This window comes from Fringilla coelebs (assembly GCF_963513975.1).
Source record: "Fringilla coelebs genome assembly, chromosome: 1".
In the NCBI taxonomy this organism is placed as follows: Eukaryota; Metazoa; Chordata; class Aves; order Passeriformes; family Fringillidae; genus Fringilla; species Fringilla coelebs.
The window spans coordinates 136,507,166-136,530,792 of NC_140028.1; the positions used below are offsets into that span (position 1 = coordinate 136,507,166).

A 23,627-nucleotide genomic window follows, 5' to 3' on the forward strand; every position below is an offset into this window, starting at 1 on the left:
AGCTAGCTGAAAACTACTCCCAATTTTTTTCATTGCCTCCTGGGTTATTTAAACAAATCTTATAAAAATGCCCATGTGATATATTAAATAAGAATGTGCAAAGAATTAAAAACTTACTACTAGTTCAGGTATACATTTCATTGTGGGATTTTGGAGTATTGTGTAGTGTATTACTTGGATTTACTTCCTCTAAATTTCCTGTAGTATTGTAGCTTATTTCTTTGTTTGTTTGGTCATTTTCCATTTTGGAACATCTAGTAGGATTATGGGTCAAAGATCCCTGCCAAGAGGGACTTGGGGGCGCTGGTGGATGGGAGGGTGGACATGACCCAGCAATGTGCCCTCCCAGCCCAGAGAGCCAAACGTGCACTGGACTGCATCAAAAGCAGCCTGGGCAGCTGGTAAAGGGGTGGAGGGGGGGATCTGCTCTCTACCCTGCTCTGGTGAGACCCCACCTGCAGTGCTGCATCCAGCTCTGGGGTCCCACTACAAGAAATATGTGGACCTGTTGGAGAAATTTCATAGAAGGCCACCAAGACTATTAGAAGGATGGATAACCTCTGCTACAAGGAATGGCTGAGAAAATTGGGATTGTTCAGCCTGGACAAGGGAAGGCTTTGGGGTGACCAAATTGCTGCCTTCCACCTGAAGGGAGCCTGTGAGAAAGATGGAGAGAGACTTTTTTGCAAGAATATGTAGTGACAGGATAAGGGGCAATAGATTTAAACTGAGAGTGAGTCGGTTTAGATTAGATTTTAGAAAGAAATTCTTTAGTGTGAGGGTGGTTAGGCACTGAAACAAGTTGCCCAGAAAAGCTGAGGATTCCTCATCCCTGGAAGTGTTCAAAGCCAGGCTGGATGGGTCTCTGAGCAACCCAGTCTCTGCCCATGACAGGGGAGTTGAAACTAGATGATCCTTAAGGTCCCTCCCAACCCAAGCCATTCTCTGGTTCTATGATCTAATGGTGCCCCTGAGACATAGACCTAAGCTCATGCACAAAGCAGGAGTTTGAACACAATTCCTTTTTCAATAGTGACTGACTTGGGCATCTCAGGGCTCAGTCATGGCTCTAAATTTTCACCTCTTTTTTTCTCAAAAGGCGCACAGGAACCTTGAATATGTAATAAACCTCTGTCCTAGGTTTGGGCATGTAGCTTCTAGCCAAAGCATGCCGAGTCATAAGGCCCTTTTGCTGAATGTCTGCTTCTTGGTTCAGGGCTACAAGACGCAACAGACCTACTGCATTCAGTGAAACAAGAGTGTAGACCTCCCCCGCTGTCAGAAGGTTTTTTTAAAATAACTGGAGTTAAGCAACCACTTGAGAGTGGGTGGGTGAGGAATGTGCAAGATCTCACAGGGGATCTACCAATTGCATCAAGGGCAGAGCAGCACTGAGCTGCCACGATGGCAGGGTCAGGACAAACACACAAGGGCATGAAAAGGGTGTTCACAGGAAGTTCTGAAATAAAGCTTCTTTCAGAGTCCTCTGTCACTTTGTGTGAGTCTTGCCTGTTATTAAAATAACATTTTGTAATAGTATGTGTGTCATTAATAAATGTAGCATGGTTATATTACTAAATAAGTTTGTTGTTTCTGTTGTTTCAGAGGAGAGAAAAATTTCCATATTTTTTATTATATTTATGCTGGTCTCGCAGAAAAGAAAAAACTGGCACATTATAAGCTGCCAGAATATAAACCTCCCAGGTAATGCAGTTTATTTTTGCATAAATTGATTACTAAGAAATGCGTGGTAAATTCTCAGCCTTGTTTACATTCTAACTCTGTATCCATCAACTCTTTCAGATATCTGCAAAACGATCATTTCAGAATAGTGCAAGATTTCATGAACAATAGCTTTTATAAGTCTCAGTTTGAATTGATAGAACAGTGCTTCAAAGTCATAGGTTTTACACTGGAGGTGAGTGCTGATAACCCTTTTCATTTGTGAACTTCACCCGCTACCTTAAGCAGGAAAAGCTATGAAGCATTCAAATCTCCCTTGTTCCTTAAGCATATTGTGTTTGTGTTTTAGGATGTGTTTGTGTTTTAGGATCTTGCATGGTCAACTTACTGTTATATAGTAACATTTAAATTTTTAAGAGTTCAAGGCATTGGTAAACCAATAAAATTATATTAGCCAACAAGGCTTTGAAATCAGTGAACAAAGCACAGCTGAGTAAATTGGGGGGGGGGGAGATTTTAGCAAATTTAGTGCATAGAAAATTATGTTGTAACTGTTTATTAGCCAATAATTTTAGGCCTGTGAATATGAGCTTCATCTCAGTTTTAAGAGGAAGTCCATGGTAAGAGTTTTAAAAATTCATTGAGCTGATCTGAGTATTGATGAACTCAATACATTTTCACAGCTCTGGGGATAAAGTTGAATGAAGTTCTTAAATCCCTTTGGAGATTAATCTCAACACTAAACAGTAACTGAACCCATATTTTCTTTATAATCTCATATCATTGCTCAGCTAGCTGTTAAACCCTTCTCCCCAGTCTGTATTTGGTAGAATTAAAATTTAAAAAGGACTGTGTTTATAAAGGAAAGAAATCCCATCCTGTGACCTAGTTTTGCCTTACGAGAAGTGGTCACCTATTTTTTTCCTCCAGAGTCACTTTGCATTAGGTTGTAGTAGCAGTAGCATTCACAGTCTCTTTCTCCTCTACATGTTATTCACAGCTGCATTTAGTAATATCACACCTTTGCTATCACATCCTTTCACTTGTGCTTTCACCTTTCCAGAAGCAGCATGAAAGGACGTTCATGGTTCAGCACTGATCGCAGTTTTGTCACGGTAGCAGAGACCTTGATAAGTCCTAATTTAAACAATGAAAAGCAGAAAGTCTGTTTTTGTTTCCAGCTCTTTTGTTCACTTGGATGGGTGGAAACAATAATCTTGATCATCCAAAAGAGGCCTTCCATGTACATTGAAGATGTAGTTAGAACCAGGTCACTGGCTGCATTGTGCAGTTCTAGCCTGGATCTTCACTTGATTAACTCAGCAAGCCACTGGGAGCTGAATCTGTGAAGAATTACCTACCTGTAGAACCTTGCAGTTTCAGAAGCAGGCTGAGTGCCAGAGGCCATCTGCTTGTGGCTGCTTGTGAGCCCCAGCCATGTCAGCCTGCCTTGCATCCTCCTCAGGGTGAATTAACCTGTCTGAGGCTGTGCTTGCACAAGTGAAGGAAGAGTCTTCTTCCCCCACTGAGGTTCTGGTCTCGGATACGTATGCAAAGACAATTTTTTTCAGTGAAAAAATATCCGATAGGACATTGAATTCCTTTCCTAAATTCACTTTTTAGTAATGCAGCCTTAAGCTTTGACATTCATCTCAGTGCACAGAGGAACTTCTATATAAGCACGTTCAGTGTTTTATTAGCAGAAAGCCACGGACAGAAAAAAATCTTCAGTTTAAACTGAGACCTAAGGAAAGCTTTATTTCTTTGAAATTTGCTTTTAACTGATTGACAGGCTTTAAAAGTAACTACTGTCAGTACTCCCTGTCTTAAAATCACAGTTTTATTTCAGGCTGCACAGCAAAATTAGTAAGAAAGGACTGCCTGAGGGGAACAATAATTATGTTGTATGAGACAGATCAAGCCAGATTTCAAACACACTGGAAAAGGGCAGAAAAATGTCAGCAGTTATTCATATTGTACAGCATGATGGCAGAAGTTAAGCTATCCACTTCTTTGCATTTTAACTGTGTCCCTAAGCTTAGAATGAAAATGAGTACTTAATCCTAAGAAAACTGTGTGGCAATTATCCTCAGCATAATTTTTTAGTGATCTTATGCAGTTTGTCTTGCTGTCACTGGAATCACTATTTATTAACTGCTAGATTAACTTCTGAAAGTGTTGAAAACAAGCTCAAGTATTCTAGAGCAATTAAAGATTTTATCTGAGTAAATGATGCCTGACATGGTACCAGCAAAGTATTGAATAATATGGATAAAATGCTGTGCAATTATAAAAAGTTCATAGTTATAAAATACCAGTCAGATTTTCAAAAGTACTTCTTATAAAACTGCTACAAAAGTTTTCAACCTGCTATTTATAAAATATACTATTACTCTATGCCTCAAAATAGACAGTGTCACAGACTGCTAGTCTGCTTCACAGGTACACCTGGAATTTTCTGAGTAAAAAACACTCAGATCATCAGGTACAATGATAAACATTCACCATTCAGATGAAAATTTGCAGTTAAAATCTAAGTCCAAGTCCAACCTGCAACGAAAGCATTGTTTTACTAACTCTAAATATTATTTGAAATTTATGTATTTGTGGATAGGTACTTAATTTACTTGAATATATCACTTCACTGTCCAGAGTAATAACAGCCTTTTTGATGACAGAGTCCCTTTTCACAGAATCACAGAATTAACTAGGTTGGAAAAGACCTTTGAGATCATCAAGTCCAACCTATGACCTAACACTGCCTTACCAACTAAACCATGGCAGAACCTCCTAAATAATTTGAAATCTAAATTTGTTTAAGCAAAGTCCATATTAAGATGCTTTGGTGAGTTTCTAGCTGACATTTTGAAGGATAAAGTGCTTTGTCAAATTGGAGATGTGAGGCCTCACTCTTCTCCCAGTGAAACTTTTTCTGATGACATTGGTGGGAGTTGATATTTGGAGTATTATTATTTGGAGTATCTTTGCTTCCATGATGCAAGAAACATCAATAAAGATTTTTTTCTACTTTTTGTTGATCTACGTATTAAATCTTAAATCTTTAAATCTTTAGACATGTTTGCACCCACAGACACAGTGAAGGGCAGATATAAATAACCTTTGAATTCTTTCTGTGTAAGAGGATATGCACATCACTGTTTTTTATTTCCTTACTTCTATCAATCCTGTCCTGTCAACAAATACAGAAGAGAGGTTAGGCTACTGTTTGTCCTGCCCTCTTTGACTGTCTTACTCTTGAAAGACTTTGCTAAGTACAGAATGGGAATAATTGCTGAGAGCAGCACTCCTAGAAGTAGTGGGCACGTGGCAGACAGCAGAAAACAGCACACACACATGTGCCCGTGGCACAAACCACTGAGACAAATTACCTGGCCGTTAAGTATTGCATTTTTTTAATATACTTTTCAGGAACTTGGAAGTGTGTACAGTGTCCTGGCTGCCATTTTAAATGTGGGTAACATTGAATTTTCTGCAGTAGTATCTGAACATATGATTGACAAGAGCAACATTTCCAATCCAGTAGCCCTTGAGAACTGTGAGTGTTTTTTCTTGATTTAACATTGTTTTTCTTTAGTGTTTTCATAGCAAATTTATTTTATTGCAAGAGATATCAATGAAAACTGTATTCACATGGAAATTTTGCAAGAATAATTAAAAACTGAAGGTAGATTAATTCTAAGCCCACCTGAATTCAAATGCAAAAGAGAAAAAAAAATTCCATGTTTGCATCTTATTTGACTAACCAGTTCACTGGCATACAGGAAACATGACTAATACTGCAGATGCCTGAAAAAAATCTTTGGAATTTTTCCATGGTTATTTGAACATTTGATGGAGAACCTCATTAACACATTGAATAGTTTTTTCCCAGTTTCTTTCTCAGCTGCTCATTACTTGTTCCCCACATGTGCCTGTGGAAATATGGCTCACAAATTCTTTGGAAGGGACACATTACATTATAAGCTGCTAGGAGGTAGAGGAGGCAAAGGGGCAAAGGTTCTCCAGAAATTGGCTGCACTTTCTCAGTAATTACACCTGGGGAGATAATGAAGTCTTCACGCTATCTTCTCACATGTTTTCTTGCCATAGAAAAATATTGTGGAACTGGGAAAGAAGCACCCCTTTTTTGGAGCAAAAGGAGAACAGCAGTGACTTGTGTGATTGGGTTATAACTGAGAGGAGTATTCACTCCTCACAACTTGGATACTTCTTACATAGTCACCTTCCAAAATCTTTCTCTGAGCTATGTCTGTGACATTCCTTCCCAGGTGCATCCCTGCTGTGTATTCAGGCAGATGAACTGCAAGAGGCTCTCACCTCTCACTGTGTTGTGACTCGAGGAGAAACAATTATTCGTCCCAACACGGTGGAAAAAGCCACTGATGTCAGAGATGCCATGGCCAAAGCACTGTATGGGCGCCTCTTCAGCTGGATAGTCAATCGCATCAACACTCTACTCAAACCTGACAAACATCTAAGGTAAAAGCAGATTTTGTAGAATAAAGAGATATTATTTCTGTGGTAATAATATTGTCTTACACTAGAGCATTTAGTGTAGTTAAGTTCTTTTCCTCTGCTACTTTTTTGTCTATGACCCCACCATGTCGAAAATGGTTTGTGCTGTTCATAGTATATAGTGAAAATAGATATAGTTGGAAAAGCATCTGGTGTTTCCTGTTGATCTTTACTCATTTAACCTTTTTTCCCCCTTTTATATTTGTAATGCTTTTAACTTTTAACCCTTTTTCTTTTGTATTTTTTTTAAAGTAAACTTCTGATATTCATCATGTTGATTACATAGGTCAAATTCTGCTCTTATTTGCACTGGTGCTGTTGCTTGTGTCACTGTTGTTATAAGCATGGTTTCATATATGTGTGGGAATAATTTTTAAACACATTTACTGGAGGTATTGTCCACTTTACCCTTAAAAGGTGACATTTTAAACACCATATCAATTGCAAATAGCTTTGGTTTGCAGATCTGGATTTCCTGGATTTTTTCTTCTTAAACATCAGAGGAGAGCCAAAGTTGCAATCCTAAAATTTGTCTAAACTTTTAAATATTTTGTTATAGCAGAGCAACAATAAACAGAACTTTAATCAGTAAGTGATAGGATAAAATCCATGATAGATGGGGCAGCACTTGTAGCCTGTGTGCTTCTCTCAGTTGTCTGTTACAGAGCCCTTTTCAAACTGATTACTTACTTATTATGCTGATGAAGAGGGAGAAAATTCAACCTGAAATGCTCACTATGAAAAAAAACCCAAACAACTTCTGCTTGATTTTGTGGTAGTAAAATAATTTGCCTTTTCTGTTTTTATGTAATTAACTCTAAATAAAGAATAGGGCAGATAAATTTTAGCAGTCTATTCATCAAAAATATAATTTTGAGGCAGATTAAATTGTCACCAAATTCAGATTCTCCACAATGAAACACTTCCTTTTTTGAGATGGACTTCACAAAGAGGTTTAAGTGCTATTCATGAGTGTCTTGAGGCTGATTCTTAGTTACTGATTTCCTAAATCTTTATTTAAAAAATGGTTACAGATAGCCCCTCAAAGAGGTTTCATAGAAAGAATGTGATTTATATTTTACTTGCCTGGAAAGGTCACTAATGTCAGCCTCAGTTTGTTATAAAATTATATCCTCTTAATTTTTTGCTTCAGCAAATAAGTATTAAAGATTTTTTCCAGTTGTAGAAGTGATTACATATCTTGAGTATGCCCTACTTAAAATATCAAACCAAAGTTTTTCCAGTGCTTCTCTGGAATTTAATTGGTAATTTAAATTCATACTACATCCCAGTGCATAAAGTAGCTATTTAGCTGCATAAAAGGTCTAGCTAGTCATTCTTGCTACTTTAATGTTAAACTAAGCAATTTTAATTGTTATGAGTAAGTAATATGAACAAATAATACTTAATGACAACATTCTATAATTTCAGGATGCTGGTGAGTAAAGCCTGTGTTACTCCAAGAGAAACAAAAAGAACTGCATGTTCTTTTTGTACTGTAGTCAGCTTTTTAGAATGCTTACTTACAAATATTAGTGTAAAAATAACATTTTCAATCCCCTATTCACTTATCAGTAGACTTGGTTGTTGTGTATCTGGTCTGCATTGCAGTAATCTTTGAACTGATCTGCATTTATGTATTTCAAAGTAACACTTATTGTCATTTTCAGAGAGATCTGTTTCAGCAAAACTTATCCTGTCTAACTGGTGTACAGATTTGGCCCAAGGTTTCCTTTTGTGCAATAGTAATGAAAGTGGTTAAAAAATAAAGATACAACAATAAAAAGTATATTTCATCTTTGCAGTGAAAATGATGATGGCTTGAATATTGGAATTCTTGACATCTTTGGCTTTGAGAATTTCAAAAAAAATTCTTTTGAACAACTGTGTATCAACATTGCCAATGAACAAATTCAGTTCTACTTCAATCAACACGTCTTTGCCTGGGAACAGGTAGGTGTTGGTTATTTTGATGAAGCTTTAGTATTACTAAAAACATAAAACATAAAGCTTCAGTATTACTGAATGCATAAAACCTTGTCTCAAGAAACTACATTGTTCCTTCTCCATGATAGCTTGTAAATAGCAGATCATAAAAAATGTTTTTTAAGTATTTTTCCATGAACCAGTGCTTGCTATTTGCAAGTAAAATGCCAACATAAAATGCATTAAACTTGAAATTTACAGTAACTAAGCAACATAACACTGTGCACTGTGATAATCTGATTGATGCAAATGCAATGTTGTTTTCTTGAGGAATAATGAGTGTTGTAATATATGATTCTCTAATAAAAAAGTAAATAATTGGTAACAAAACTTTGAAATGCAGGGTTCATAATAGTTTACTAATAATCTTAATGAACACTGAAATTCCATTATTAAAACCTGCAAATCTCACAATTTTTTTTTCTTCTTGAGAAACTAGATCATCTCAGCTAAATAATGATGGTATTTAATCTAAATAATTTACTTTAAAGCAGAGAAAAGGAATAGCATTGTAAATATAAAAGTTTATGAATTTGAAGAGGAGAGGGAAAAAACTCGAAAAAATCATCTCAACTTTGTAAATAATTTCAGGAGAATTAAATTAACCACCTTTAAATCATTATTCAATATTGTTATTTGAAGAAATAACATTTTCAGGGAAAAAAAATTCTTGCTGAAAATTTAAATATTTCAGAATTCTCTATGGCAGAACAATCAGAATTCAAACCATAGGTGAAATTATACTTTTGTTATTTTACTGAAATTTTTGGTCTTTATGATACATGTATAAAAAATTCTCCTGAATTTTAATTGTTAGTAGAAACAGAGTATTTTGTCAGTGTTAATCACTGTTTGTTTTAAGGCTGAGACAGATACAGGTTTGGAATGTGTCCATGTATGCAGGTGTGTACATGCATGTGTCAGTCTAAAAGTGTATAAATTTATGTGTAATATGACTTTTTTTTTTAATGACTCAATGTTTTATTCTCTTCCCAATTATTTCAGGAAATGTTGTCTTGCAGTCTTGTATCTTGGTAGTTGTTGATAGATTTATGTGCAAGATTACCAACACAGGTGTTTCCTTGGTTATAATATCATCTAAAAGCCAGAGAAAATATAACTAGATCTACTGTAATTACTTGGGCATCTTCTTTCCAAAGTACAGAAGTTCACAAAAGAAGGGCACTTGGCTATTGCTGTTTCTGCTGTTTCTAACAGTTGGGAGATGGAAATAGCACAGACTGCAGCATCAATATTTATTTCTGTCAGACCCAGGCACTGACCAGGTCCCATGGACTTGCATATGTCCATTTTGCTTAAATGTTCACTAACTTGATCCTCCTGATCTAAGTTTAAGTTCATTGTTCCACACTTTTCCCCTGGTCTCAGGGACCTGGGATTATCAGTCAAGACCAATGCAGAGAAGGCATTGAATATCTCAGCCTTTTCCATCTCATCCAAAAACTTGTTCAGCAGCAGGACCACATTCTCCCTAGTGGCCTGTTGTTGCTGAGAGACCAGCCTTGGTGTTCTTAGTCCTATTCCTACACACCCAAATATTGTTTAAATTAGAGTCAGGTTTAGTGTAATCTGCCTTCACTTGTTTATAGGTATCCTATTTCAGAACTTTTTGGCCAGACCTATATTATTGCAGAGGTTTGTGGTGTCACCATGCAGTAGGAACAGTTTGCTCCATTACATGTGCTTTGCTGCACCGTGGTCAGGGTGGTTATTCTGCTACTGAGCAGATGGGGGGGGGAATTAACTTCTTATTTTGACAATATATAGTTTGCCCATTTCTCCCTGTAGGAAATTAGTACAACTACAGACTCTATAAAAGGGAAAGTTAGTCTCTAGTTACAGAATCTCTAAGTACATCAATTTTACCCATTTCCATTCATTCCCTCACAGATTTCATGGACTCACACATACATAGAATGCACCATGGTGTGGATGGGTGGGTGTGTCTGTGTTCAAATGGTCTGGCCAAGAAAATTTGTGAGTGACATATAGAATAATGGACACCAGCTGGCAAGTCTTCATCATGTCTGTTAGGTTCTTGCTGAAATAGTTTTTGGACATATCTTTTACAGCCTTTAGCAGCCATTCTTTGCCTCACACCCTTATTTACTTCAGCATCCGTAACCTTTAGGCAAGGTCATTATCTGGCTTTACTGGTTTGGAACATATACATTTTTATGCCTACAGTCCATTTCCTTGGTGGGCTCATAAGAAAATTGTGTGTGATGTGCCATAACCTCACAGTCATGCTGCTGCTGTCAGGTTTAGAGGGTGTTCCACTCACTAACTCTCTGTACTGTGTTTTTATGTAAGTGAAGGCCTTCTGTTCTAGATGTAAGGAACTCTTTCCTCAGTTTTATGGTTACGAACAAATGTTCTTCATTCAAATCACAGGCTATCACACAGCTATTCTTTTAAGACTATTTTTTCTGGTGTTTATATGCACATTCCCATTCATATTTCATTTATACCAGTCCTAATATTTCTATAACAAGTGTCCACATCCAGCCTGTAATACCAACCAAATGACTGTCTACCTTAATGTACATCAAACCACTACATCAGATTATACCAAACTTTCTTACAGTGTCTTGTAGCAGTCTCCAAAGATATTACTACAGGAGTGCAGAAGGAACTATACAGATTAAGTTCATGCAAGTGTGGGTGTAAATCTGCCCCTTTCAGAGACGGGAAATGAGAAATGTGTTATTCTGCATTACAACCCAATGGCACAGAATGATTTGTGGTATGATTTATAGTCATTATAAGACATCACTTTTCACTTATTCATTACATGATTGTCCCAGTTTTACATCACAAGAACAGCCTTTGAGAAAGCAGGTGGCTCCAGAATCTTTCCTGTTCACAGTAAGGACTCTGCTGTGTTGACACCAGTAATGTGCTTTCATTGTAAACTAAAATAAAAAATATCACCGATGTAAAACAAACACTAGGATGACCTCTGCCCTTTGCTGATGTATCTGCTTGACTTTACATATGACTTTATGTGCAAGGGTTTGTGTCTTAGAATCTAAAAGACAGAAGTTATGTTTACAAGAAGGCTGACGCTAGAAGTCACCAAGATCTTTGTTGACTTTCCCTAAGCCCTGACTGTTGTGCTGCTGGAGCTGTCCTGTCACTGGGACCCAGGCTAGTGTCTCTCCACAGCCCTGTGCAGTGCCAGACAGACATGTCAGACTGCCCTGTGCTACTTCAGAAATCTGTAACACAACATTGCATTGAACCCTGTAGATCTACCCAAGGAAGACTGAAGAATTTAAATTCTTTTATACTTCCCTCTAGAGACATAAAATATACAGATACATTGTTTTTTCATTCCTCTCCGTTTTGCGCTGTTCAATATCATATCACATGCAATTTGATGAAATTTGACAGATTTACTGGGAAGCTGAGGCCTAATCAGTTGATTACAGTTTAGTTTGTCATTCACCCATGTTCACCTGGTAAGTAGTGATTATGTCATCAGAGAAGGTGAATCATATTGTGGCAACTTGAAAAATGAAACCAAATAGTAAACACACTCAAAAGGCTGAATTGTACTACTGAATTGCAGGCGAAATTGTTTTATCATTGTCAGTGGTCTCTTTTCTGTATCTGAATCTGAAAAGTGTTCACAGATTTGCTTTCCTTGAAAGTGTGGCCCACAAAAAAAAAAAAAGTCACAGTAGTGACAGGTGTAGAAGAAAGGAACAGGTACCATCACAACCTGAGGCTCAGTGTTTCAGCTTGAGTGTAGTGTCTGTGGGCCAACATGGATGACTCAAGTCAAAATTAAGAGAATTTATTTTTTATTGTTGACTTAACGTTTGCATTTAAGAATAAAGGCTTTTAGGCCTGAATGCAATCTCCTTTCACTAATCTAGCAGTGAAAGGACTGAAGTGGGTATATAGTTTAAGATAGTGTAGATTCCCACTAGTCAATGGAAACAAATAGATATATGCCTGTTTCTACTGACTGGGGAGAGAATATGGCCTCTCAACTTAGTCACTGCTTTTTGTTTTGCTAGCACAAGGGGTTTTTTTGGTCAATATAAAGCAAAGCAAAATTTTTGGACCTTCAGTCCTGTCCTTCAAGGTGCTCCCCTTACAGATTAGATACTGTTATAAGTTACTTTCTGTCAGCTCCATGATCTGCAGGTCACAATGTCCAGCAAAACAGCCTTCCTGTTCTTTTCTCATTTGTCATTCCCCTGTAAGAAGTAAAAGGTGTAATGGCAGATAGCGGAAACATTTTGGAAAGTAGCAAGTTCGTTGTCAGTTGGAAGGATGATGCTTTTTGCATTAAATGTATGCAATGTTTATTTTACATTCTCATGACAACTTAATCTTCTAGTTGCAGCTGGAAAAGGTTCCTTGTCCCTGGTGTCCCCATTTAAACCAAAGTGTTATCATAAAATGTTCTCAGTAAATGGCATTACTTTATTAAACATGAAGACCATTTCCTAATGCATTTTGTAATTCTTTTATTACCATTGAAACCAGGTGGTACAAGCTAATGTTACGTAGTTTTGATCATAGGAAAGATACCATGTAATACTAAGATGAGATGGGAGCCAAATTAATAGCGTAACTCAGTTATTCCTTTTGACATCCCATCCACAGGAATACTTTATAATAGATTATGCTTTAGAATTTCAAGAAGTAGCTATTTTGTGGAGCTTTCTTGTCACAAAACATCACAGGGGATTACAAAATCCTGTAGCTGATTCATCTTATTAATTCAAATAAGACCCGTTTCACTACAGTTTATGATTTCCATCATTAAAGCTTTTATACTTGCTGCTTGTATCCTAATGATGTGGTTGAAACCAGCACTGCATCAGAAAATGTAGTACAGTATAATTTCTGAGTCATCTGTCACACTGGTGCCTGGCTTGGTCATCAGCTGTCCTTCAGGAGCCCGTGGGAAGTGATGGAGTGCACTCCTTCATATCCTGCTGGGGAGATGGCAGCATCACCAAAGCTGTCAGGGCTGACACTCATCCAGTTGTGAGACACAAAGGACACAAACTCAGTGGTCACACGCACCGCAGGCTTGGGGTCAGGCCCTGTGTGCTGCCTGGGCAGGGAGGGGAGCAGGTGTTGCTGTTATAGCATAGTAGTACAGCTTCTAAGAGGTCCTTTCTTTTTCAAGGAGAACACTTTTATCAGCTCTCTAAACCAGCCTCTCTCACAAGCTGAAGCTCACAAGCTCCCACATTTGAAGCTGGAAAAAGTTTATGATTAGACAGGTTGGTTGAGGATGTCCAAGTGTCACAGAAATGCTCTCCTCTGATAGACCATCCTGAGCAGTCTCTTGCCCTTGCCCCCTTGATAAGGGCACTCCAGATAATCCTAAGCAGTGACAGCTGGTTCCATGAACATCTGTGTGTCAGTGTAGCTGTAGCTCTCAGTTAAACTGCCCTTACTCCCATGTTATCTCTGGGAGATAACACAGACTCCTTCCCTTTCTGCCACCAGCTCCCACATATAATTAACTTCTCACGTATATCTGTGATGCATTTATTACTCTCCTGTCTTGTCCTGCTACTCAGGTCATTGATTAAATTAAAAACCAAAACTCCACCTGTCCACTGCTTCAGGGGAGACACGAAAGAGGTTAATGTTATTTGTCTCAAATGAGGAGTCCTCATGGGGCTGTAGGTGAGATTCTTACTGATTACACCCTTGTATGGCATATAAACTGAATTAGAACCTATCCTTAGAGTGAAGAGTGTCCTGGGAAATTACATCAGTCTGGATACTGGAAGGGTTTATACTGGAATAATTACCAATATATCCAGATGGGGATTGTCCGGGCTTGACCAGCCTCTGCTGCTTGACCGAAAGGCGACAGCTGCGGCGTTTCACCTCAGAGACACCTCTGGCTAAGCTGGATGCTGCAGCTGGGCACTGGAGACAAGTCCAGACTTGCAGAGCTCCGGTTTACCTCTGTTGGAGATGCTTTAAGGCGAGGCAAAGGAAAAGGAGTCGGATTCTGTTAGAGGGTTTCACTCCAGTGTTTTATTCCGACCCGCAGGCTTTTGAATGCCGTGACAGCTCTAACAGAACCTGAACCGCGTGGTTGCTGGCTCTTTTAACCCCAGGGAGAGGCGGAGGGAAGGGGCAGGGATCCCACCAACCAGGTGCAGGGCGGGCAGGTCTCAGGTGCAAGGGGACACCTGGGTGGGCCAATGGCCCCCAGGGATGCAGGGCATCTTTTGAACTCTGCCAGTCACTCGACGCTCCTCTGGAATGCCAGGTTTGACAGACAGCACTCAGCAAGGGTCAGGGTGGGGGAAGGAGAGGTGATTGGCACCTGGGAAGGAAACTATGACATCACACTGCAGCAGGTTTAGATATATATTTCATGTCCTCTTTCAAATGGATCAGCCTGATTTTTATTTGTGTTTGTATTTTTAGACCAGTCTTATTGATTTCACGCCTTTGTTGTTTCTCTGAGATTAGGAGGTATGAAAAAGGCACTTTTCTGTTGCATATGAAAGTGAACTTTTTTAAACGCTCAATGTGTTGCCTTCTTTGCTCATTCAGACTCAAGTGAATGACACATAAGGAGAGGTCCTCCAAGGTTAGAGGTCTTTGAACTCATTAATATTAGCCATCATTCATTTTTGTGACATTCTTCTCACAATGAATTCAGGATGGCAAAACTGTGATGTTACCACCTTACATGAATACAACACTTATAAAGTCTATCCTTTAGGGATGATTTAAAGTAGATCAAAAGCTCTGTGTTTCACAGTACAGCCTGCACAGGACTGAAGGCATCCCTGGCACAAACAGGAGCACTATGTGGTAGAAAACTGCTATTGCTTTACCTAATTCAAACAAAAATAAAGGGGGGTGGTAGTTCCTAGAGCAACCTTCTCTTGGTAAATCTGCCTTGCTAAAGGATTAAGGAAGGTCATTCTTGTATTCTCCAGCTATAATCTAGATCATAGTAAAGACAAAACCATCGCAACATGCTGTGGACACATTTGGGTTTTGTTTTTTTCTTAGTCTGGGAGGAGTTCAGATATTTGCAGTCTTCAGGAAAAAAACAGCCAGACCAACCCAAACAAAAAAAGCAAACAAAGAAGTCCACCCCACCAGCTTTTCTGTTGTTTTTGAATCTTGGGGAGTACCTTTGCCTAGTTCCTTAAAAGGAATGAAAATGTGTTAGAAGCAAATCTGAAGCAATTTATTTAATTCTTAGCAAGTATGTACACAATTCTTTAATTTTAGGAAGTATGTGCACCTTTCTTCTCCACTTAAGAATTTTTCCAGGTGTTTGAGGAGGGTGATCAAACAAGTAAAGCCACTGGAACCTGTAGTCACTTCTGTAAATCTTAGCCATCACTTGGATCTCAGCAATGAGTTGAGAGTGTAAATATAGCTCTAAATGGTTAAGAAATTTTCTACATTTCAGATCAGGGAAATAAATAAACCCTGAGGTCTCTATTTGCAAACAATATACTTTATCTTCTTCAACTCTATTTCTTTAATTCTTGCTATTCCTGTAAAGTATCTTATTTAACCAAATATGCCATAGGACATATTCAAAACCAAAATCCCAGCTGACATTTGTTTCTGCAAAACCTTGATGGCTTTAGCCCTGAGGCATACTCTCTCAATGCAGTTTTAATTTGCTTCAATTGACAGTTTGTGAATTATTTTCTGAAGTGGTTCTGTGTACACAGACAAAGCATGCCTTCTGTTTCTTGCTGCAGAATGAATACCTTTATGAAGGTGTTGATGCAAGAGTTATAGAGTACGAGGACAACAGGCCCCTGCTAGATATGTTCCTGCAGAAACCAATGGGTTTATTGTCTCTGCTGGATGAGGAAAGTCGATTCCCACAAGCAACAGATCAGACTCTTGTAGGTAAGTATATGGCTCATTTCACAGTTTTACAGCTGGTCTTCTCTTCAGTTTTTGGTTGGCATGCACAGTTCAGACTACATGTTAATTACACTTTTAGTGAGCCCTCATTTCAGTGTCACAGTGTGTTTGAGGGAGACATGCATGCTGGGATGGTTGTATCCTTGAAGTTCATAGAGAAACATCAAGAGTACAAGTGAACCTAAGCTGCTGATCCAGGTTTAAAGTTCTCCCACCTTCAGGAATTTTTTGCTGCAGAGCTTGAAGAGTAAAGATCAAACTGAGTTAAAACTCTAGGTTCACAGGCCAAGAACACTGTTTGCAAAGTTCAGTCATGCTCAGCTCTGAGATTTTTGATGAGCAGTATCTGAGCAAGAAGTTTGTACTTTGTAAGAGTAATGACTGCAAACATGCTTCAGTGCCTTTCAGCAAATTATGCTTTCTAAGTGTTTTCTATTCACAAATTAAAATTAAAACACCTGAAGTCATTGTAATTCAGATCCTGAATATTTCAGTGCTGTTGAGTAGCTGCAATTACCATTGACTTCATTATTTCAGTGGTATTTCTGTGCAGATAAATCCTGGTTTTACTCATTTTTGAATGTACAAAGTGTCAAATTAGAATTTTAGCCAACACGCAATCAGAAAACCTAAGAACATCCAGTAACAATGTCCATGTTAAAGCAATTATATGAGCTTGTTGTTCTTTTATCCTCATGCTTTTTAGTCTACAGCACAGAAGCACTCAATCAGTGAATGTTTCTTCACAACTCCTCAAGGAATCCTTAGGAAAGATTTCTGCATTGTTTCATATATAGATAAAATCTTGGAAAGGCAAGCCCTGGAAGTGTTCAAAACATATGTGGATGTGGCACCTGGGGACATGGCTTAGTGGTGAACAGAGTGGTGCTGGATTAAGGGTTGGACTCAATGGTCTTAGACATCTTTTCCTATCTTAATTATTCTATGATTCCATGATTTTCTGAGATCACACATTAAAAAATTGGAACAAAGTAAGTAACTTGTCCAAGAGCTCCCATATTCTCTATCCAGGGTTTTTTGTTACAAGACTATTATGGTATCTCTGTCCTTGAAAACATCAGTGTCTGTTTTGTGCCTTTGCTTTGGCTGAGAGGTCAGGAAATCTCCTTGGAAGGATATAGCTTCAGAAGAGAATGATTGTACAGTAACTCCAGTAAGATAAGCTATGTGTTTCCTTTCAGAAAAATTTGAAGATAATTTGAAATCAAAATATTTTTGGAGACCCAAAAGAGTAGATCTAACCTTTGGAATTTATCATTATGCAGGAAAGGTAAGACACCTGATGGTGTTAGTTGGGGATTGTGGAATGGTAGGGCTGGAAGGAAGTGGTCATCTGGGTTGGTTCTCAATAGTTGTCTCTTCAGTCCAGACATGGGAATGCTGGCAGTGCCTTACATATCAAAAGTAAATTGAAAAGTAATTATCCCTCATTAAAAAAAAAAAAAGCAATAGCAGAAGTGAATTTTTCTTAAATGTCACCAGGTAAATGAACTGACTGTATTATAGAGGACCCAAAACATAACTGGTATGTAATGCAAGTCAGTGCTCTTCCCCTTAGTTCCTCAAAGTCCTGCACCATGCTTGTTCCCACAGTTTCTAACCAGGACCCAGCTCCATTCTTTCTACTACCTCCTACCCACCATCAACCTTTCTTAGTTCTGTTCTTTGTCATCAGCCAGACAGAGAGTGCAGGCCCTGCTTCCTGCTTCATTCAGTGAGCAGCAGCATCCTTCCTTCCTTCCTTCCTTCCTTCCTTCCTTCCTTCCTTCCTTCCTTCCTTCCTTCCTTCCTTCCTTCCTTCCTTCCTTCCTTCCTTCCTTCTTTGGGAAAGCAGGAGCTCCCACCTCCTTTCTGAGCTCTTCGAAAGGGTACAGAATGAGCACTGATGTCTCTCATGGGAAACCATGTTGGGTCTGTGCAGTGCTGGAGCAGTGGGAGGACACAAATACTGCCTATCAGCTGATGGAAAATACCTTACCCCTTGTGTAAGACAGTCAGCTACAAAGAGCCTCTTGTAACTCCTCTGGACCTCATCTCCAGCTGAGTTGCATTTCACCAGCAGAGCATAACTCACTGCAAGGAGTGGAAAGCCAGGTGTCCCTCTACCATTCCTGTTACCAGACACTGAAGATGGGGAATTACACCAGTGCCCCATCAGTGTTTAAAAACTCCTTCATTAGGAAGTTTCTTCTGCCGTCTAACTTGTGTCTCCATTGCTGCCCTGTAAGTTCATTACCCCTAGTCCAGCTTTCTGTGGAATTGGAGAACAATTTATTTCATCTTCCTTTACAAGGATTTTTCATCATTTAAGATTGTTGCTGAGTTGTTCTGTGATGGCTTTTTCTAAATTATATGTCCCAGTATCTTCTACCCTTCTTGACAGGTCAGGTTTTCTTGTTAATCTCTTGTACTCTTAAGATAGAATCCTGAAGGTACATTTTGAATTAGGTACGCCATTCTTGGAATTTTTAGAGAGATTTCAGTTGCCAATATGCAGTTTGTGATTCTGCAAACTTCCACTGCACTTAATACAGAGATCCCTAGGAAGAGTGTTAAGTCCTGGGTCCAGTACAGCATAATATGAATAGCACAGAAAGATTGTACAGTTATATGGGTAATGCTGTGTGATGTGGTTGAAATCAAGTGCATTGTTAATTGTGCATTAGCACATGTACAGGTGTAAAGGAGGACTGCAATACACTTGTCCTGGTGATAAATCCACACAGGTTAAAACTACTACCTGCATTAGGAAAAATAAATGTCTCAAGCTACTTTGGAATTATAGCTTTGCTTTTAGTGATTTGCATCATATCTCAAAAATGTAGAACTTTCAGTGATCAAAAAAGAAGACTAGAAGTGAGAGTGAGTCTGATGGCTGAAAAACTATTTGTGTATCTTGTTAAAGTAAAAGCCCTATTCCAAAAAGCTTAAACTTACAATTACTTTTCAAAATCCAAGAAGATGTATAAATGCACTTTTTAAACAGGTTCTATATAATGCAAGTGGATTCCTAGCCAAAAACAGAGATACTCTGCCAGCTGATATTGTGCTGCTACTGCGATCATCTGAAAACAACCTGACACGACAGCTGGTAACTCACCCTCTCACAAAAACAGGTATTGCTTTGTGGTGATCTTCTTAGTTTTCTCCAGTCTTAATGATGACCACTGCTAGGTTTCATATGACCACTCATTGATGATAGTATTCACATTGTGGCTTTACTTTCCAACCATGGAATCTATACTGAATGGACCTGCAGCCATCTCAAACTGCCAGGGAGATATTGGTCTGGTCAAGTGCCAAGGAAGTGGTAGAGACTTCTTTCAGGGCCCTGTCTTCAGGCTAGGGGATCAAGACAGGGAGTGGAGTGCGTCTCTTGAGCTGAGCACTGAACAGGAAGGATTAGGTAAGTCACTGGCCTGTTTGGACAGGGCATATATAAATTGCCTCAGTGCAATTTATCTCTAAGTGGTAGAGAGCAAAGGTTGGGGCTCCTAACATCTGCTGCAAAGACTGAGAAGACACTCCTCTATTTTCAGTCTTAGAGTTCTCTACAATAGGTAGCTGATGGGGTTCTTGTAGTAAGTTCTTCCTGAAGAAATTTGTAAGTAGAGGTGGAGGAATAAAACTGGCTCTACAGAAATTACTCCTAAATTGCACCTTGTTTGAACTATGTCCTTGCAAAGTCCTGCCTTCCACTGCAGGATGATGGGTAAGTCTCCTTACAACCAGTTTGTTATTGTGTTGTAGTACTCCCTGTGTGATGGCATTGATGCCATACAGTAAGTACTTTACAACATTACTTTCTTGTACAATTACATGGGAGACATATTTCTAGCAGAACAGAAAAGCTAAAAGAGCCTAATGGAAATGAAAATATTATCATAACTTACAGAAGCTGAGGTTTTGGCAAGGCTTCTGTTCTTTACAAAGGGAGCTCTGCTATCAGAATGCGAAATTTGGTCTTGGAATTTTATTTTAAGTGAGTGTTCCTGGGAAAGCACAGAGCTAAATGCCCTTGCCTGAACTTTTTGACTTGTTGATATTTGTAATATACTAAACTATAATTTCCATAGAATCCAAGTAAGCATCCAAATGTTTCCAAGAACTGATCCCAAGTCTTCATGTTTTGCAAGATAACTCTGAAGGCTGTTTTAGTCTTCTTGTTAAATACGGTGAAACGCTGCATGTAGCATTTCAAAACTGACTCAAACCTTCCAGCTAAAAGCTAAAAGTTAGCTTTCTAATCCATGTTATTTTTCTAGAATCAGAGTAATTGCAGAGAATTACCCCAAGTCCAACCCATCTTGACTATCTCAGGTGTTTCTCTTGGGGTGGGAAAAATCTCCTCTGAAGCTGTCTCTCTCCACGGAATACAGCAGGGATCATGTAGACACCTCACTTTCAAATAGCTAAAGTTAGCTGTGAGTATCCCCTCTTTTTCCTTCCCACCTGTGATATTCAGCTGAACCCCAGGGAGGTTTAGGCCTCAGTATCATCACATAATACTAGCTGCATTACCATGACACATATTTGCAGCTGTTATTCCAGCTGTTATCCACCTCTTCCTGATAGTAGCTGAGCACAGAGATATACAGGCTCTCCCAGTGCTAATACCATAACACCTCTCCCAGAGGTGTTATGGTATTAGCAGAAGCAGTGGCAGCATGCAGCAATGTTTAAAGTTTATCAACACAGAGAGACATGATGGAAAGCTCAGCAAATTTTCATTATTCCTTGAAAAGACCAGTGTCTGTGTAAAGCATGTCAATGCACCTAGTCCTTCAAAGTCATCATAATGAAGGTATTGCTTGGCTTAGAGTTCCAGAGTTAGAGCTTTAAGACTTTGCCTGTGCTAGTAAACCAAACAGAGCCAGTGAGCAGTAGCTGACACATTCCCACAGGGCTGCTTGTTCTGATTAATGCTTAGAATGCCTCCCTGGGACAGTTTTGGTCCATGTCAGCTAGTAGCCTTCCAGGAATACTGAGCCACACTTCAGAGAAATGACAGGCCAGTGATGGTTTCCAGCAAGTTCTGTGGAAAGATACAATCTTATTTTTACCAGGGGTTGAAAGCAAAGTAAAGTGTAGAGTTTAGGTGTATAAATGCGAGTCATGCCATGTAACTTTCTCAGGGCCAGAGAAGGGTATTAGCACATGTTTCTTTAACTAATATGTAGCATTAGACTAGAACAGTACAGTAACGTTCTTAGGGTAAAACCACATGGATGCTCTAAGATGTATCTATCTTACCTTCTACAGCAGTCTGTCTGTTTATTTTTTTATCTAGCAGATGACATATGAGCTGAAGGAGAAAAAAAACATGTTCTGTGTTCATGCAGCTTCTTCAGAGCTCATTCCATCCTAAGGGTTAAAGGGGAAACGAGGACACACTCTGAAAAAGTCAATGACCTTTATAATCATATGGTTGCACTGGGGGCATGAATAGTGGTTCAGGATCATTCTTAGTCTAGATGAGATGTAAGCACTTTCTTTCATCTTCCCATAGGTAACCTGGCACACACCAAGAGCAAAACTACAATCAGTTATCAAATGTGGACCTCCCAAAAATCAATCAGTCATACAAAGGTAAGAAAACTGATTTTGTGATTCTGCATTGAAGCCTAATTTAAACTAGAAAGGCAATAGCTGTTTTGCTATTGAAAGTAAGTGAGTAACCCCTTCCTTGGTTTTTCTCCCTCTTCTATTTTCTTTTCTGTTTAGCTGGATATCTTTGTGTTGTGCAATTCATATTCCTTCCGTGAGGTAAAAACCTAACATTTCCCTTCTTTCTGGCTATAGTTTTATAACAACTTCAGGGGGAAAAAATACTATTTCCCAGCTGTATTGTAGCAAAAAGAGAAATTAAAATATCGGTGTGGAGTATAGCCACTTTCCTTAGAAAACCATCAAATTAACAGTGATGATGAAATAACAGACAGGACCTCAGACATTGTCCAGTTATTTGTGGCAGTTATTAGATGCTCTGTTACCAATTTGTGCCCTTTGTGTGTGTGAATGTTTGTGTATTGTGTAGCAAAGTGTTGGTGTCACTAATTTGTGCTCGTGATCATGCTGTAACTTTTGCTGTTTAGAATACTTTTTAAACTATTTATGTTCTCTGAGGGGTGCTTTCATTGGAAAGAGCACTGCAGGTTAACTAGAGATAAAAAGTGTCATTTTTTCTTCATCTTTATAGAATGAAGCAGGAGATACTGGACATCATCCAAGAGAAACAACCAGCATGAAAACACAGACAGTTGCTTCTTATTTTAGAGTAAGATGTCAGATCTTTTAATAAATATTTCTAGAGTACAAAAAATGCTTATTCTTTTGCTTTTTGAAATGCACCTGTTGAGTTAGTAGTGATCCATTTAGAGTTTGTGAACTGTATATATGGTGCAGCAGTCTGTGCAGTCCAAATATCTCAAGGAGATTGTGATGTTTCATCTCTACTTGATTACACAGCCACATTTCTGTCATAATGATGTATGATGATCAATATTAATCTTTCACTTGCTTGTTTTTCCACCAAAGATAAAGGGAGATTGGACATTAGTGAAATACCATTTCCTTAAGAGTTTAAGAAAGGACAAAGTGAATTGGAAGCAGGAGGTCCAGAGAAAGTTCTTGATGGTCACTGCACAGAGGCTGCCCAGGGTTCATCCTTGTGGCTCCTTCAGCAGTGCTCTGCTCCCAAGCACTGGCTGTGCTGCTGGTCCTAAAACAGCAAATAGCAGTGAAGTGAAGAGCATGTGAGTTGGCACACGGAGTTGGTTCTGTTCTGAATTTCCAACTCTTGTTTAGTCATCTCTCTCAGCAAACCATAAAGTGGCTGAGGGAATGTTCATGATGAATTTAGCACACAGCTCAAAGGAATACCAAGTTTGCTGGTGACACTAAATTGAGAGGAGCTGTCAACTTGTTGAGACCAGAGAGGCCCTGCAGAGAGACCTCAACAAGTCATATGACGATTCAGAAAGACAATGGCCAAATTCTGCACCTGGGATGAGGCAGCCCTGGTTGTGTGTAGAGACTGGGCAATGAGAGGCTGGTGAGCAGTGCCACAGAAAGGGATCTGGGGGTCCTGGTCCATGGCAAGCAGGAACCTGGACCAGCACTGTCCTAGGGAGGATGTGGCACAGCCTGGCCAGCTGGGCAAGGGAGGGGATTGTCCTGCTCTGCTCGGGGCTTGGGCGGCCTCACCTCAGGTGCTGGGGGCAGTTTTGGGTGCTACAATACAAAAAAAAGATTAAACTGTTAGAGTCCACAGGAGGGCCATGAGGACGGTGAAGGTCTGGAGAGGAGTCCTATGAGAAGCAGCTGAAGTCACTTGGTCTGTCCAGCCTGGAGAATGGGAGACTGAGGGGAGACTTCACTGTGACCTTCAACATCCTCGTGAGGGGAAGAGGCAGGGCAGACACTGATCTCCTCACTCTCGTGACCAGTGACAGGACATAAGGGAAGGGCACGGAGCT

General features: G+C 39.2%; 1 protein-coding gene across 1 annotated transcript in view; it reads left to right on the plus strand.

Annotated features, from left to right (window-relative positions):
- Positions 1-23,627, plus strand: part of LOC311156519 (myosin-IIIa-like) — a gene marked incomplete at both ends in the record, with an annotated part of 65,624 nt that overhangs the window by 15,125 nt on the left and 26,872 nt on the right. The window contains 8 exons of the mRNA XM_084210517.1: positions 1,606-1,704; positions 1,804-1,918; positions 5,113-5,239; positions 5,973-6,183; positions 8,025-8,172; positions 15,957-16,110; positions 17,331-17,419; positions 19,136-19,240. Of these exons, the coding sequence (XP_084066643.1) occupies positions 1,606-1,704; positions 1,804-1,918; positions 5,113-5,239; positions 5,973-6,183; positions 8,025-8,172; positions 15,957-16,110; positions 17,331-17,419; positions 19,136-19,240 (1,048 nt within the window). The remainder of the gene's footprint in view (positions 1-1,605; positions 1,705-1,803; positions 1,919-5,112; positions 5,240-5,972; positions 6,184-8,024; positions 8,173-15,956; positions 16,111-17,330; positions 17,420-19,135; positions 19,241-23,627) is intronic.